Source organism: Megascapheus bottae, chromosome 23 (genome assembly GCF_031878675.1).
Source record: "Megascapheus bottae isolate mThoBot1 chromosome 23, mThoBot2.hap1, whole genome shotgun sequence".
Lineage (NCBI taxonomy): Eukaryota > Metazoa > Chordata > Mammalia > Rodentia > Geomyidae > Megascapheus > Megascapheus bottae.
The window spans coordinates 1,860,681-1,878,999 of NC_143531.1; the positions used below are offsets into that span (position 1 = coordinate 1,860,681).

An 18,319-nucleotide genomic window follows, 5' to 3' on the forward strand; every position below is an offset into this window, starting at 1 on the left:
AGGCTACTTCCTCTTTCTTAGTGTGAGCCAACAGTCTGATGTACAAAGATATACCACTCTTTCCTTCTTTTTTTCTTTCTTTACTTTTCTTTTTAACCAGTCTTCCTAAAGTTGTGGCTGCTACCATTTGATTATACATAGCACTGTTTATACTGTGGGAATAACCAGAGTCTAAAACAAGCATTCTCAGCATTTGTGGTGTAACCGGAGAGATATGGATTGAGTTAATCACCAGTTAGCCCCATCACTTTTAAGTAGTTCAGCACATCTTCCAGTATGGCAGTGTCTTCTGCTACTTTATTTTTGTTTATTTGTTTTGGTTGTGGGGCTTGGACTCTAGGCCTGGGCATTGTCCCTGAGCTCTTCAGCCCAAGGCTACTGCCCTACCCCTTGAGCCACAGTGCCACTTTGAGTTTTCTGGTGGTTAATTGGAGATGAGTTTCAGGGTCTATAATGCCTAGGCTTTAAACCAAGATCCTCAGAGCTCAGCCTCCTGAGTAGCTAGGATTATAGGCATGAGCTACTGCACCCAGCTCTCTTCTTACTTTGTAAAAAGGATTTTCTGTGACCAACCTGATGTTCTGTCAGGATGTCAGTCTGCCTCAGTTTCCCTTGCTAATGTGGCAAAACCTTACTTCCCATGTTTGGCTTCCTGCTTGCTACTGATAAAATCAAGTGAGAGTTGCTAACTCTGATACCACACTTACTATGCCAGTCATGGCAGAGTTGAAGCTCCTTGTGCACCATTCCCATGTTTCCTCTCCCTCCTTAGAGCAACCTGTGCTGATAATTTTTATTCCGTGTTCTCTCTGTTAGTGTGTATATTATGTATGTTTTAGAGTTTACACAGCAGCACCACAGGTACGGTCTGAGCTCTTACTACTCCCTAGCTTGTGTTCACAACCTTACCAAAATCCTCTTAAGATGTTGCTATTATTACTATCATTTTATTCTCATCTTTAAACAAAAGCTATTTTTTACTCCTAATTTTATTATTGCTTCTAAATCCATATCACTGTTTTTCATTGCTGGAGAGTAGTCTTTCTGGGAATAACTTACTTATTTTTCTCTTGTCCTCTACATAGACATTCTCATCAGTTGAGAAACCTTAATCTAATGGTCCAAATTCTGAAATGATCCAAAATCCACAAGCATGATTCCACAAGTAGAAATTTCCTCACCAAGAAACTTGTTTCATATACAGAATTATTAAGAGTCTTATGTAAAATTGCCTAATAGATTTCTTTAAGCATGGGACTCTGTCACTAATAAATCTTATCGTGGATATGCAAATATTCCAAAATCTGGATTTTAAAATAATTCCAAGCATTTTAGATGAGGGTTGTTAATCAACCTATATTATAAGATAGTCTGTTCTTAGGCCTGTCCATGTCTCTTAGACATGATTTATACTAGACTTGAGATGGTTGAATTAGAGTGTGTACCTTTTGTACTTTCATCTTCCCAAGTTACTAGAATGAAGTATTTTACACTCCTATCAACCACATGAGCTTTCCCTTTCCCTGCCTGTCACCATACCATTCAGCGTGGATTTTTTACAGATCTGCTTTATCTGCTTATAGGGTGTGGCACTTGATTTCCCCTGACGTCTTACTGCTGTGTCTCCAGTTAGTTCTGTGTTCAGGTACCAATCACACACACAGACACACACACACATACACACACACACACACACACACACACTGAATTTTTGTTAGAACTCTACTTTCACCTCCTCAGCTTCTTAATTATATACTCGCTCTCTTCTTTATATGGGTCACTGCTAATTAAAACGTTAGTCTGTCCTCTACTAGGATGACAGAGTTCTGCCATACCCACTCACTGCTTTACCTCTCTAACATCTAGAACTCAGCTGGAACAAAAATGGCTTTCAGTGATTTAAAGAGGAATGAATTTGTGTATTTTTTAACCATGATTTACTGGGAAAAACAAACCAAGGAACTAGAAATTCAACCTTATAATGGATGTTGGATTTTCTTGCCATGCTCCTTCCACTGAGATATTAACTGTAAAAAATTCTAGGCTTTGGCCAGGAGTTTGGCCTAGTGATAGAGTGCTTGTCTAGTATGCACAAAGGCCGAAGTTCCTTGGTACCACATACACAGAAGAAACTGGAAGTGGTGCTGTGGCTCGAGTGGTAGAGCGCTGGCCTTGAGAAAGCCCAAGGACAGTGCTCAGGCCCTGAGTTCAAGCCCCAGGACTGACAAAAAAAAAAAAAAGATTCTAAGCTTCAAATAAGTATTTCTCCTACCTCTCTGTTGATGGTAAAACTTTAATTTGGGGTACAATTTTAAGAATATTACTAAGCTTATCAAAACCTATTACCAATGTTTTCCAAAAATAGATACAGATTATATTATAGTCTTAAAAATGTTCTTTATAGGGGCCGGGAATTTAGCCTAGTGGTAGAGTGCTTGCCTACCACATACATAGAAAAAAGCCAGAAATAGTGCTGTGGCTTAAGTGGTAGAGCTCTAGCCTTGAGAAATCCCAAAGACAGTGCTCAGGCCCTGAGTTGAAGGTACAGGACTGGTAAAAAGAAATCTTCTTTCTAGCCTGGTACTGGTGGTTCACACCTGTAATCCTAGCTACTCAGGAGGCTGAGATCTGATGATTATGAAGCAAGCCCAGGTAGAAAAATCTATAAGATGCTTATTCCAATAAACTACTCAAAAATCCCCCAAAGCAGGGCTGTCTTTCAAGTGCTAGCTTTGAGCACAAAGAGGCTCAGGGACAGTGCCTAGATCCTGAGTGCAAGCCCCAGGATCAGCAAAAAAAAAAAAAAAAAAAAGTGTTCTTTCTTTGTATTTTGTATTTATACCAGTATTGAATTATATTGTAAAATATTTGATAAAAATGCTATCTCTGTCAGGTTGTTTGGGTTTGTCTTACTGATTGTTAAGAGTTTCTATTTCTTATCGTTCATGCTTGCAACTTTCCTCACGTTTTGAAAATTGTAATAGGTACTTTGAAGTCTATTAAAGATGTTCTAATATTTTGCTGTTCACTATTCTGTGTTCATACTTTTACACTTACTTTATTCCTATAGCACATTGCCTCTTGAATGATGTCAAATAAGGCCATAAATTTTCTTAATTGGTTCTTGGGATACTAAGTAATTACTATGTGCTTCACTTCGTAAGCTTGGCACAGGTCGGGTCATCTCCCATTCTCCTTTGTCCAGCTGTGAATAGTGCCACCCTGAGAACTAAATTTATAAGAATAGAAAGTATATCAGTAGTGAAATGGTCCAACATTTCAGAGTTATGTTTTCATCACTTAGGAATTTTTGTTATTTTTGGCATCATCTTGCACTTTTTAACTACTATATTTTTATAGTTAAAAGTACAGTAAATTAGCTGGCTCATGCCTATAATCCTTGCTACTCAAAAGGCTGAGATCTGAGGATCACTGTTCAAATCCAGCCGGACCCTAAAGAAGATGAGACTTTTTATCTCCAGTTAACCACTAGAAAAGTGGGAAGTGGGGCTGTGGCTCCAGGAGTAGGGTTGTAGCCTTGAGTTGAAGAGCTCATGGACAGCGCCCAGTCCCAGAGTTCAAGCCCCATGACGCCTCCCTACAAATATATACACACACACACACACACACACACACACATACACACGTTGTTCATGTTCATAAGAAAGAGATGACATGATATCATAGGTATTAGTAAAAGGAGTTAAAGTTGAAAAAGTAACTAGATTGAGTGACAAGTACAAAGGGCCTGGATTAGATCTCCAGAACCTCATACACATTCAAAATAATAATTAAATAAAAATAGTTATGTGAAATATTCCAGATAATTTATTCAAATTGTTGAATAACTGCTGTTCTGATTTCGGCAAGAAAGTGTGTTTGGGGTTTTTGTGGCATCGAAACTTATCCTCAAGCTGTGGTATAAGAAATAATTTTATCTGTTGATAGGAAAAGGAAATTATTTTTCTGCCATCTAGATGTTTATACACCACAATTTATATACTAGGTATAATCAGTAATATTGATTTACTAGTATTAACTTTCCATTAATTCATTTATATTGGTTACTTTTACTTGAGAGACATTCTCTTTGAAGCTAGGGAAGCTGCTAATAGCATTTGTTCCTGCTAACCTCTGCTTTGTGGGTCCGTTTTTCCCCAGGCTTTCGGAAAATAAGTTTAGATGACCTTCGAAAGGCATACATTGTAAAGGACGTCCAGCAGTACATTCTTCATCGTTTAGATCAAGAAGAAGCTTTGCGCCAGCACCTGACAAAAGAGACTGCTGAGATGTTAAACCAGCTCCACATCAAGAGCAGCGGCTGCTTCCTTTATCTAGAGCGAGTTTTAGATGGAGTCGTGGAAAACTTCATTATGCTAAGAGAGATTCGTGACATCCCGGGAACGCTGAATGGTCTGTATCTCTGGCTCTGCCAAAGGCTTTTTGTAAGAAAACAGTTTGCAAAGGTCCAGCCTATCTTGAACGTGATTCTGGCAGCCTGCCGACCTTTGACTGTGACAGAATTGTATCACGCAGTGTGGACCAAAAATATGGCTTTAACCCTGGAAGACTTCCAGCGCAAGTTAGATGTCCTTTCCAAACTTCTTGTGGATGGCCTAGGGAATACAAAAATCCTCTTCCACTACAGCTTTGCCGAGTGGCTTCTGGACGTGAAACACTGCACTCAGAAGTACTTGTGCAACGCGGCGGAGGGCCACAGGATGCTGGCCATGAGTTACACCTGTCGAGCCAAGACGTTAACCCCGCTGGAGGCCCAGGAGTTCGCCTTGCACTTAATCCATTCGAACCTGCAGCTGGAGCCGGCCGAGCTGGCCCTCTGGATGATCTGGAACGGCACGCCCGTCCGCGATTCTCTGTCCACTCTCATCCCCAAGGAGCAAGAGGTGCTGCAGCTGCTGGTGAAAGCCGGCGCGCACGTGGACAGCGAGGACGAGCGCACGTCCTGCATCGTGCGGCAGGCCTTGGAAAGGGAGGAGTCCATCCGGACCTTACTCGACAACGGCGCCTCGGTGAACCAGTGCGATGCCAACGGCCGGACCCTGCTCGCCAATGCCGCGTACAGCGGCAACCTGGACGTGGTAAACTTGCTGGTGTCGAGAGGCGCGGACTTAGAGATCGAAGACACCCACGGACACACCCCGCTCACCCTGGCGGCCAGGCAGGGACACACCAAGGTGGTGAACTGCCTGATCGGCTGCGGCGCGAACATCAACCACACGGATCAGGACGGCTGGACGGCGCTGAGGTCGGCAGCCTGGGGCGGCCACACGGAAGTGGTTTCCGCGCTGCTCTACGCCGGCGTGAAGGTGGACTGCGCGGACGCCGACAGCCGGACCGCCCTGCGGGCCGCAGCCTGGGGAGGCCACGAGGACATCGTCCTGAACCTGCTCCAGCATGGCGCCGAAGTGAACAAGGCCGACAACGAAGGGAGGACCGCGCTGATCGCCGCGGCCTACATGGGGCACCGGGAGATCGTGGAGCACCTGCTGGACCACGGCGCCGAGGTGGACCACGAGGACGTGGACGGCAGGACGGCTCTCTCCGTGGCCGCGCTCTGTGTCCCCGCCAGCAAAGGCCACGCGTCCGTCGTGAGCCTCTTGATCGACCGAGGGGCGGAAGTGGACCATTGCGACAAAGACGGCATGACGCCCCTGCTGGTGGCCGCCTACGAGGGGCACGTGGACGTGGTGGACCTGCTCCTGGAGGGAGGGGCGGACGTGGATCACACTGACAACAACGGGCGGACGCCCCTGCTGGCTGCCGCGTCCATGGGCCACGCGTCCGTGGTCAACACCCTTTTGTTCTGGGGCGCGGCCGTGGACAGCATCGACGGCGAAGGCAGGACCGTCCTGAGCATCGCCTCGGCCCAGGGCAACGTGGAGGTGGTCCGCACGCTGCTGGACCGGGGCCTGGACGAGAACCACCGGGACGACGCCGGCTGGACCCCGCTGCACATGGCGGCCTTCGAGGGCCACAGGCTCATCTGCGAAGCGCTCATCGAGCAGGGGGCCCGGACCAACGAGACGGACAACGACGGGCGCATCCCCTTCATCCTGGCCTCGCAGGAGGGCCACTACGACTGCGTGCAGATCCTCCTGGAGAACAAGTCCAACGTGGACCAGCGCGGGTACGACGGCAGGAACGCGCTGCGCGTGGCCGCCCTGGAAGGGCACCGCGACATCGTGGAGCTGCTGCTCAGCCACGGCGCCGACGTGAACTTCAAGGACGCCGACGGCAGGCCCACCCTGTACATCCTGGCCCTGGAAAACCAGCTCACCATGGCTGAGTACTTCCTAGAGAACGGGGCCAACGTGGAGGCCAGCGATGCCGAGGGCCGCACGGCGCTGCACGTGTCCTGTTGGCAGGGCCACGCGGACATGGTGCAGATGCTGCTGGCCTGCCACGCCGACGTCAATGCGGCCGACAACGAGAAGCGCTCGGCCCTGCAGTCGGCCGCCTGGCAGGGCCACGTGCGCGTGTGCCAGCTGCTCATCGAGCACGGCGCCCGCGTGGACCACACCTGCAACCAGGGGGCCACGGCCCTGTGCATCGCCGCCCAGGAGGGACACACGGACGTCGTGCAGGTGCTGCTGGAGCACGCCGCCGACCCCAACCACGCCGACCAGTTCGGACGCACGGCCATGCGCGTGGCAGCCAAGAATGGCCACTCGCAAATCATTAAATTGCTGGAAAAATACGGCGCCTCCACCCTCAATGGCTGCTCCCCCTCGCCCGTCCACACGATGGAGCAGAAACCTCTCCAGTCCACCTCCTCCAGAATGCAGTCGCTGACCATGAAGTCCAGTAGCTCCGGCAGTACTGGTGGGGGCGATGCTCAGTCCTCCTTGCGAGGAGGACTCCCCAACGGGCCCGCGCATGCGTTCAGCTCTCCCTCCGAGTCCCCAGACTCCACGGTCGATCGGCAGAAGTCCTCCCTGTCCAACAACTCCCTGAAAAGCTCCAAGAACTCGTCCCTGAGAACCACGTCGTCCACAGCCACGGCCCAGACGGTGCCCATAGACAGCTTCCACAGCCTGTCCTTCACCGAGCAGATCCAGCAACACTCGCTGCCCCGCAGCCGGAGCCGGCAGTCCATCATCTCCCCGTCCTCCACCACACAGTCCCTGGCGCACAGCCACACCTCGCCCTGCAGTGACTTGGAGTGGAGCCAGGTGCAGCCCAGTGTGAAGTCCTCCAAACCGCCAAAAGGAGGCACATCGGAAAATGCAAGCAAGTCGGGGTCAGCCGGGAAGAAGGCGAATAAGCCTAGTAACTGCTCCCAGCCAAAGGTTTTAGAGTATGAAATGACTCAGTTTGACAAAAGAGGACCCGTAGGCAAATGTGGGAGCAGCGTACCCCTTAAACAAGGACCTGTAGACGCTCAGGGCAAAATCATGCTGCCTGCCAGCCCTCAGGACACAGGCCGGGCTCCACAGCAGCTCCTGAGTGGAGAGCAGAAGAGGAGGAATGGGATCATGACAAACCCCAACTACCACCTGCAGAGCAACCAGGTGTTTGTGGGTCGGGTCTCGGTCCCTCGAACCATCCAGGACAGAGGCCATCAGGAAGTGTTAGAGGGGTACCCTTCCTCAGAGACAGAATTAAGCCTTAAACAAGCCCTGAAGCTTCAGATCGAGGGATCTGATCCCGGCTTCAACTATAAAAAGGAAACGCCATTATGAAAGGTAAGCTCTGGTGAATCCTAAAGACCAAGTCAGGCCAGAGGCAGGGGCTCATACCTGTCATCCCAGCTGTTTGGGCGATGGGTATGGAGAAGATTAGGGTTTGCATCCAGGCCAAAAGTTAGCAGTTACTCTACAGGCATGGAGGTGTGGGTCTATGATGCAGAGCCTGGGGAAGCATTAGGGGGGAAGATCAAGGTTCAGAACTGGCCTTGGGCAAAAGCAGGAGAAAATAAAGTAAAAACTGCCAATGGCTCACACCTGTAACCCTAGCAGCTCGAGAGGCTGAGACCTGTGGATCTCTGTACCAAGCCAGCCAGGCAGGAAAAATCCACAAAACTCTTTATTTCCAATTAACCACCAGAAAACGAAGTGCACCTGTGACCAAGAGTGCCCAGGCCCTAATTAAAGACTGATTAAAAGAAGTCTCAACAGAAAATCAAAAGTTCCCTTAGTTAGAATGCCTTTTTTCTCATTTATTCTTCTAACCTCCCTATCTGTTTGAATGTCATCTTCCCTCCTTTGAAATTTGAATTCTCCTAGCTCTTACCTTCCATTTTCCCATGTCTTCTTTATCCAAAGCACTGGTCACTTAATATGCTTGAGAGATTCTGCTGATTTATTATTTTTGGTGCTTGTCTCCTCTGACTGAAAAGTAAATTTGTGAGGGTAGGTGGGTTTGATCTGTTTGCTAAATGCTGTGTTACATGGCTTGGATTCATGTTTAAACTGTTGATAATTCCTCAGTAAAATAAATTGAGTGAATAAATGAATGACTTTATGGATCACAGATGAATTGGTTCCTCTAGTCCTTCTCCCTGTCATCATCTTAGATGATGACAGAAGTTAAAGCTAGCCTTGTGATATTCATTGTTTTGCTTTGAAAACATTGTATATGTAATACTTAGTTGATTGTATTTCACGTGGGAAAAAGTCTAGTCATTAGCAGGTAGTCTTGTTATGATACATATCAAGGAAGATGTCCTTTTTATATATTCTTTTTTGACACTTAGGTAGTCGTATTAAGGGGTTCTACTTCAGCATGTCCATTTGCGAGTACAATGCATCTTGATCAGTGTCACCTCATCCATCCTTCTCCCCATTTCCTCCAGTCCCACCCTCCCCTCAAATTACCTGGTTCTGTTTTCACACATGAACACTGACTATTGTGACTGCCTGGGTCCACTCTCTACATTCATCTTTCTCCTTCCCCTGACCTCACCTCTGATCTTCACAACACATGCTCCAGCTTGCTGGTGTTTATATGGTTAGACTGTAAATAAGTAATTCTAAGGAATTACACCATTGGGATCCTCTCCTGCATGTACCATACTTTAGTTAATGTGCTTGTATATGTATGCATATGACCCAATATACATTTACATATATATTTATAATTTAGGTATAAAAAATCATGCTAAGTAAAGTCAGGCTCAGAGAGATAAAGGATGCTTTCTCTCATTATATGTGAGTTAAATCAAGCAAGGTTTTCAATACTAAGAATAGTGGGGAAGAGAATCATAGATATTTTGACCAGATGGGTATTTAGAGCCCATTATATTCCTATAAAATAGTTGTTTTCATTAAATTTTTCTTTCACCACAAAGGAACTCACCATCACGGTAGGGCAAGTTATTGAGGAAATAGGTCCATACCTCTTACATGTGGGTGCTTTTTCACAGGCACATTTCCTGCATATTTCTTGTTTCTGTCACCACTGTATCCATCCCACTTATTTTCCTTTAGCATAAATCATCCTCTCAGGCAGACATCTCTCTTGTTTCTTTTGTTTGTAGAGATGCATTTTAGACCTCATAAGTGAAACTTTACTGTAATTAACACCTTCATATCTTCCCTCCATTGTAAAGTGACAACTAGTCACATATTTTCATTCAAATATACTAATATGTCTTGTTTTCAATAGCACAGCCTTCTAACTTTGATGTCTTTTGTTAAAGCAAAGTATCAGTATATATTAAACAGTAAAACCCAGGTATTAAGGTAAATTTGGAATCATTAAAAGGGATTTATAACCACAAGAATGGCTCAGCATAGCAAGCATGAGATTCTGAGTTCAAAATCCAATAGTTCCTAAAAAGAAAAGCTGTGTGTGTGTGTGTGTGTGTGTGTGTGTGTGTGTGTGTGTGTTGTAATAAAGAATGTAGAGATTAATTCTCTCTTAAATTTTTGCATTAGTGTGCTATTCTGGGAAATAGAAGACATTGCAGTGGAATGAATGGTTCTTCAGCTACCAGATGAAAACATAAAATGCCTGTTGATTTGCTGGAAGAAATCTGAAGAATGTGATACCACAATATGGTTACCTTAATTACTGTAATGTGCCTGACTGGTAAGGCTGCCTTCTCAGTGTGACCCTATGTGCTTAAAAATCTCATTGTGTGTGCTTTGTATTTGCAACTCAGAAAAAGCACTGTGTGAAGAAAGAATCCAGACATATACTTATACTGCAGCTCCCTGGTAAAGCTGAAAAAAAAAAAAACCTTTGAGTAAAGTATTTTAAGTTAAGATTTGATAAATGTGCATGTGTGCCATGGTCAGATATGTACGGAAGGCAGTGTTCCTTGTATTTATTTTCTTCTTTTTGTGGCAAAGAAAACGTAAGCGTAGTATTTCAGTCACATTTGCATTGTAGTGTGTGCCTGATTCTTGTACCTTTAAAAGTGTTTCTCAATAAAATAAATATCGCAGCTGTCTTCTGTTCTCTCCACTTACACCTGCAGCAGCAGAGAAAATGAGGTTCTACATAAATTCCACATTGACATGAAAACACGGCTTCTTGAAAGATTTTCAAAAAAACAATGTTTCTAATAGTTTAGGGAGCTGTTCTAAGTAGTTAAATAAAAAATCTGGAATTTTCCAGTAAAATACTCCTCATCTCTGGCTAAAGTGTGAAAACAAGCACGTGATCATCCTGTAGACTGCAGAAGATTCCATCACATTCACAGGGTGCAGAGTCACCTTCCATGCGCTGTCAACCCACCTCCAAGAAGCAGACTCATTCCTGAGGCAGGATCTTTCTCAGGGACAAAGCCATGCCTCAGTCACACATGTGTCCCTAAGCAAGCCCCTTTGGTCTATCCGAGGGAAGAGTTCTGATCCCTGCATAACTCGTTCCTACCCTTCTCTTCCTCCTAAAGGAAGTTAGTCACCTAAATGGGAATGCTGGCCTCTCAGCTCAGCTCTTCTGTTCTTGATAATTACAGCATTACCAAAATGGCACCACTCAGAATCAGTCGAGTTGCTTTGAAATGCAAGTGAATTGCTTAGTGGGCTAAATATTCTTGGTACCTTATACTGTCCTTTGAAGGTGACATAGCTGGCCCACGGCTGACTGAGACTATAGCATGTGTATTATTATTTGATAAAAGCGATGGATTTTCTGTCCACATGCTCTTTCCTGTTTCCTTCTTGGGACAGTGGCTGATTGCCAAGGTTGAGGGAGACAGAGGTCTGTGGGCACTAGGAGATCTTCTTTTAAATGCCTTTGGGCCCACACCTCCAGCCTCGTGGATATATTCTACCCCACAGAGCCTACTGTCATGGGCCACACGTGCTTGAAAAGGCTGACATAGTGATGAGGGTGTAGATTTGATCTTGAATATACCTGCCAGTCAGACACATCCCAGAAATAATGTTCTTTCCATGTGCTGTTGGAAAGGAGGAACGAGGAAAGAGAATTTGGAGATTGAGCACAAAAACACCGCTAGTACTGAGAAGGAATCTTTTAGTATCAGAACAGTAATATCCTCTATAAAGAGACTCATAGGAGAGGCATCATTCATGTGTAATTGGTTGGGATAAGTATATCTCACCAGTCTTTGTGTAAGGCTTTTCATTTTTGGAGTCAGCAGAACTCTCATCTGTAAGTTGTCATCAATCCATCATAATCTGGATAAGGAGATAAATTGATGAGTTCAATCAAAGTTAAGGTGACATGACAATATGGCTAACTCGAATGTGAATGTTTCAAGTATTGAATTCTTGTCCCTATGGGACATTTATTGACGACACTTAATGGGACTCTTCCAAAGTAGCCTTAAAAGTGTTAATGATTCTGTTAATAAAGATGAACACATACTCTATAATTAGTACCACCTTCACTTACCTCCAGTGCAGTACTTTTGCATGGCTGTTGAGGATGGAGCACTCTAATTTCTTACTAGACAAATTTTTCTTTAGGAAGTCAACCCTGAGAGCTGCCAATTTTTCTATTACCCTTGAATTATGGAAATTGTATTTATTTAATTTTATTATTTTTACAGAATTGCACCTTGTGGCCAAAGGGCAAAGATAGGACTCATTGCATTAGGGATTTATTTTTTTTCACAGAGCTGTTTTGGTAGCCATATTCTTGGAGCAGTTGGTAGAAAGAGAGCTTATTGAGAAAGTAGGATTTTCATAAGTATTCTGTGGGATGTTTTTTATATAATGTTTTAGAAGAGAAAGTGACTTTCACTTAGGATACAGGTGAAAGATGTTAGAGATGCTTTTGGTTTGCTCTGGGGAATTTAATACCAGAGATGGGGGGAAATAGCTCTTCTCCATTAAAAAAATAAAAATAGCCCCTCTTCCAATATTAAACTCCTAAATAACTATTTTTGGATTGAAATGTTTAAATTTTGTAAATCAGCTGTTTCCACAACACAACTTAAGTGATACGCTGTGCTTGTAACATTTTTATAATATTGCATCCTACTCATTCCCCTCAAACTTTTGAGTTGATCATAAAAGAAGTAATTATTTTAAAAATCGTGTGTGAAAATAAGCAGGTTTTTAGGCAAGGTTTGGGTTAGAGAAAGGACCAGGAATCAGTGTGTTGCAATGGAAATCCAGTACCTTCTGTCTACCTTCCTCACCCACCCTTCCAGAATCCTCACCCAAAAAATAATTCACTGTTGAAAAATCAAGAGTACGTACTTTTTCCTTGAGTGGTAGAGCACTAGTCTTGAGTGAAAAGTATGCCCGGACGGGACGACCTGAGTTCAAGCCTCACTGCCCCCCTCCATACACACATACACACACACATAAAGGAAAAAGAAATACATGCTTTTCTCCATATTGCTTTTGGCTATTGCAAATGTTTGTTCTCCATTTTACATTGTAGCCAATGTAGCTGCAGACAAATGATTTTGGTTTTTGTTTGTTTTCTTACCCCCTTTGGTTTTAGGGTATGTAAATAACCTAACATGTACATTGAATTTCACAATGTAAAAGTTTTATTTTATTCCTTGTATTATATTATGCCAAAAAAATCCTTATGTATATGAAAGTGCATAATAAATATATTTGCTTTACAAAAAAGATCTTGTTTTTAATTTCGTCTTGAGTCAGTACATGCAATGAACGGTAATATTTCAATAAATTTGAAAGCATTTTCAAAGACAAAAACTGAGCTGTTAGCATTTTCCAAAGGAAGGTCAAAAGAGATATATAGCCTATGTACCTTCCTGAAATTTCTTTAAAGACCATTTCACCAGGTACTCTCTTTGAGATCTTTCTAGAATCTGAGGACCTAGAAATTGTGTTCATATGATTCTGTGATTGTTACACTACTAAAGCAGGCTCACCCTGAATATTTTTTAATTTCCAAAGCAATCATTTTCTCAATAAAATGGAAATACTCCTCACTCAGTAACCTTGATCATTTCTAGCACACAATACCTATACCACACACACACCAATGTTCGTACTGCAACTCTCAAGGAAAGTTTGTTTAAAAAACCAACATCAGATTTTTGTTCTTGTTGAGTAATTCTATCATCCTTATGTTCTGCAATCATTTCCTTACTCATAGCTTATAAAGAGTTCATCAAATCTTGTACCATAGGCAAGGATAAGATATGTGAACAGAAATGAGGCTACATAGAAGGACCTTCACAGACCTCTGGATACAGAGCAAAGCTCTCCATCTGTGGTCCAAAGCCTGCCCTGGAGGTGGGCAGTGCCCGGTGTTCGCATGACCTGCTGCCCTGGGGAGGAGGGTGTAACTGACCAGAGACTTTTCCATGTACCGTGGGAATACACACATGGCCTTGTTTTCAAGATTCAGTCTCTGCTTGCCAATCTTGGTATTATGGTATAATTAACTTCTTTTATGTGGAATCATGTCATAGCACCTTTAAATTTACTTATTACCAGCATGATATTCTTGGTTAAGTTCTGAGAGGTATGTTCTTAGGGCTGAATAAATACGTGTAACATTCAGAAAAACCACTATGCACTTAGAACATTTATTTATTCTTGGTCTATATGTGTATGAATGTTGGTATAATGGTATAATTCTTGGGACTGGCAGAGTAAATGCAATTTTTTGGCTTTTTATTTTGTTTTTATGTCTTTGTTATCTATTTCATTTAAATTTTGGTTTTTTTCTTGTGTTTGTGTGTGTGTGTGTGTGGGTGTGTGGGTGTGTACACGCGCATGCATGTGGGCGCACATGCAGAAGCCCTGAGACTTTAACTTTGCCTGAGCTTTTGTGTCCAGGCTAGAATTCTACCACTGGAATCACAGCTCTACTTCCAGCTTTTCTTTTTTGATAGTAAATTGTCAGTAAGAGTCTCCCAGACTTTACTGACCCAGGCAGGCTTTGAACTACAATCCCCCTGAGTAGCTAGGATTACTGGCATGAGCCACCAGCACCTGATTTTTTATTCCTATCTATGTGGTTTCGAGGAATCAAACCTAGGTCTTCATGCATACTAGGCAAGCACTCTACCACTAGGCCAAACTTCTGGCCCCCAGCATCTGATTCTTAATGCTACATCTTGTTTTCAGTACTGAGAATTGAACTCAGGATTGCTGAGCAGATAGCCTATCATCAAACCTAGCATTCATCTCTCACACTACATTTTTGATGTTTGTGCCTGTTACTCCTGTATTGTGTATAATCTTAAACTCAGTACCTTCAGGAAATTAGTCTGTCACTGTCCTAGAAGTATGCACAAATTGAATACATCTGCTGATCAGCTGATCCAGTCTTGGACCACAGCCATCAGCTCAACTTCCTTATCTTCAGCAAAGAAAAGCCTGATTCTGACTTCCATTATCATAGGTTAGTATTTTTCCAAATAAACTTACATAAATGGAATCAAATTGTATGACTTCTTTTTTGGGATTTCTTTCCCTATAATATGATTTCTTTCTTTGTATCAATGGCTTGCCTTTTCACTACTGTGCTTCTTTTCTCTTTAGGGTACTATAATATTCTATTATGGTAATAAATATGCCATACTTTAAACAAACCTCTTACTTCTAATGAACATAAGGATTATTTACAGTTTGGGTTTCTTAGGAAGGATATTTCAGGCATTAGAGTCTTCTTCATGGATTTGGTATGCATACATATACATTTCTTTTTAACAAACTAGAAATAGCTAGATCTTACAGCATATGGATAATCATCTTTTCAGTGAATAAAACCAATTTTACAAAGTAACTTTTATCTATTTCCACCTAAGAGAAGTAGAGGTTGGGCACTGGTTGGCTCACACCTGTAATCCTAGCTACTCAGGAGGCTGAGATGTGAAGATCATGGTTCAAATTCAGCCAAGATAAGAAAGATCCAGGAGACTCATTTCCAATAAACTGTCCAGAAAAAGCCAGAAGTGGCACTATAGCTCAAATGGTATAGTGCTAGCCTTAAACAAAAGAATCTCAGGGATAGTGCCCCACGCCCTAAGTTCAACTTCTAGGACCAGCAGTGACAGAGCAGCTTGGTCGAAAGTTGCTATTTAATATATTTTCCATTCTGTGTATAAGTCTGGCACTACAGTTTGAATTTGTTTCTATCAGATAGCTAACAAGATTAGATGTTGTACATATGATTGTATATTTGGATGTTCTATTGTAAGGAGGAATTTGGAAAATTTTCCCCTTTGTGTCACTGTGTGTGTGTGTGTGTGTGTGTGTGTGTGTGTGTGTGTGTGCACCCACACATGCATGTACTGATCCTGAGGCTTGAACTCAGGGCCTGGTTACTGTTCCTGAGCTTTTGCATTCAAATCTAGTGTTCTATCATTTTTGAGCCACAGCTGCTTTTTCAGGTACTTGATGGTTAATGGGAGATAAGAGCATAAGAGTCTCCAGGACTTTTCCTACTCAGGAAAACTGCGATCCTCAGATCTCAGCCTCCTGAGTAGCTAGGATTATATATGTGAGCCACTGTGCCCGGGTGTGAGGATATTCTTATTTAATAATATCTAATCATTTTTAGATGAACATTTTTCAAGTAAGATAAAATAAATTGTTGCCCAATATCATCCTGTTTTTCCTCAATAGCTTAACTGTTACTTTAATTATTGAAGTCATCACACTTTGTTCACTGGAAACATATATTTTCTCTGTATTGTTATAGCAGTAGCCTTATGAGTTTTAGTAAGATACTATGAGTCCCAATTTTGTTTTTCTTAGCTTAATTTATCTTTTATTAGTTTAGCTTTCCATATAATATTTCCATATGGTTTTCAAATAGGCTTTTTATTCTTTAAAACTCTCATATCTTGATGTTTGGATGAGTTGATTTATCATACTTTTCAGCCTTCCAATTAATTTTGTATGTGTTTTATTTATACTTATGCTGGATTAATACTCACTTTGAGTAATGTGTTTAGTTGTCTGTGTAAAAGTATAAGCATCAGGCTGTATTCCTGAGTGATTTGTTGTTCATTGAGACTGGGTAAATGGCAACTTTAATTTTATTTTCCCTTATTGCTGATACACAGATATATAGTTTATTTCAGCATATTAATCATTAGTCAAAATCTTGCTGTTAATTTTTAAATTGAGACAGAGTTTATGTTCACTAAAATTCATCCTTTTTAAATATAGGCATCTACCATCAAGAGGCAAGATACCATAAAGACACTTGCACATTCATATTCGGGGAAGATTTCACCTTTTTCTTTTCTTTTCTTTTTCTCCCTAAACTAGGCTTCCACCTGTGGTCTTCCATCATCACCTCCTGCTTAGCTGGAATTATAGAAACACACAGCCACTACACCCACTGACTTTTATTTCTGAACATCTTTTTAGGACCATACGTAAAATCATAAATAGATGAGTGAACCTGTATTTTTGTTTGTTTTGTTTTGAAACCTGGTCTTTGCCATGTGTCTCAGGCTGGCCTCAAACTTGAGACCTTTCTGCCTCCAGAATGCTGGAATTACAAGTATGTGCCACCTCGTCCAGCCATTGAATCTGGTTATGGTAGTTGGTGGAATGCTTTTGAGGGGCATGGCTTTTTCGTACAGAATACCCCATGGTAAGGTCATAACAATTTACCATTTGCTAGTTAGTATTATATGAGTGTTTTCAATTCTCTGTTACAACTAGCATTATGTCTAGCACAAATGTAGACATGTGTGTGTAGACAAAGGAGTTTATTTGTCTTCGGCAAATATCTAGCATTTGGATTCCTGGGTTAAAGGGTTTATTTATGTTTAAATTCCTAAGAACCCAATACAACATTTCCCCAAGTAGAAATAATGTCTTGCATGCTTGCTCACACTGGCCATGCTATTCTAGTTTCCCCACAAATTCTCACACTTGATCAAGTGTGACTTTTGTAGTTGTTGAAATTTCCAGATGATTGTTAATTCTCACACAGAGTTGTGAGCCAGGCCCTGAGATTTGCAGTGGTCGCACATATTTGTGTGCAGAGCAAAATAGCACAACAACTGACTGCTAGCCTTCATGTGATCTATGAATCTTTCTTCAGACACCTGTGCCTGTGTCTGTAGGTATATATATATGTGCCTGCACAGAAGCATATACTTGGTTCACATGTTCACATGTGTGCATGTATGTGTGTGTGAACACACACACACACACACACACACACAGACACCAACCTTCTGACATCCACATTAGTATGCCATTGAATTCATACATGATTTGGAGAAATAACTTGCCTAGACATACTTTCTCCAGTACACTCTCAGGAGAGGTTTGCATCTCCTATTTCCTAATTTTTGGAATATAGTTCTCATACATACTTGTTCAATTCATGCCTAAGGTCTTTACATCTTTTCTATATGTTTGTAAAGAATGTTTTTCTTCTTTGGTTGCTGGTATCTGACATGTAGTTATTGCTTCTCAAGAGATTTTCTGTGACATGGAACTTTTCTGGTCTCTGGAAGCTTGGCCTCAGAGGCCTCACTTGAAGATGTGTATCTGTAATATCTGTTCTGCTACCAAAGCACACATAGTTCTCACATTAAATTCATGCTGTGAAATTCCCAAATGCCAGCTCAAAAGACTCCACAGACCTGAGATATTACCATCTTTGCCAGTCCTTGGGGATGCATGCTAAATACCATTTTAGCAAATGGAATATTATGTTTTAGGCTTTTGCCACATATAGAAATAAGCTTTCTAATGATTTTCTTTCAGAAATCTCTTTGTCATAACATTTTGTTTCCTAAAAGAAAAAAAAAATATGATCCATTTATCTTCATGGAATGCTGGGAACCTAAGTGGAAAGTGTATGTAAGTAGCATATTTACATATGCTTTCTAATAATATATAATATTCCAGGAGAATTTGTGGAATTACTCAATGATCGCAGTGTGACATACAAATAACATGCTTCAAGTCCT

At 42.3% G+C, this 18,319-nt stretch overlaps 1 protein-coding gene across 1 annotated transcript in view; it reads left to right on the plus strand.

Annotated features, from left to right (window-relative positions):
- The window catches only part of Ankrd50 (ankyrin repeat domain 50), a 32,040-nt gene extending 19,893 nt beyond the window's left edge, over nucleotides 1-12,147 (plus strand). The window contains exons 3-4 of the mRNA XM_090356611.1: nucleotides 4,162-7,706; nucleotides 9,900-12,147. Of these exons, the coding sequence (XP_090212737.1) occupies nucleotides 4,162-7,703 (3,542 nt within the window). The 3' untranslated portion in view covers nucleotides 7,704-7,706; nucleotides 9,900-12,147. The remainder of the gene's footprint in view (nucleotides 1-4,161; nucleotides 7,707-9,899) is intronic.
- The last annotated feature ends 6,172 nt before the right edge of the window (nucleotides 12,148-18,319 follow it).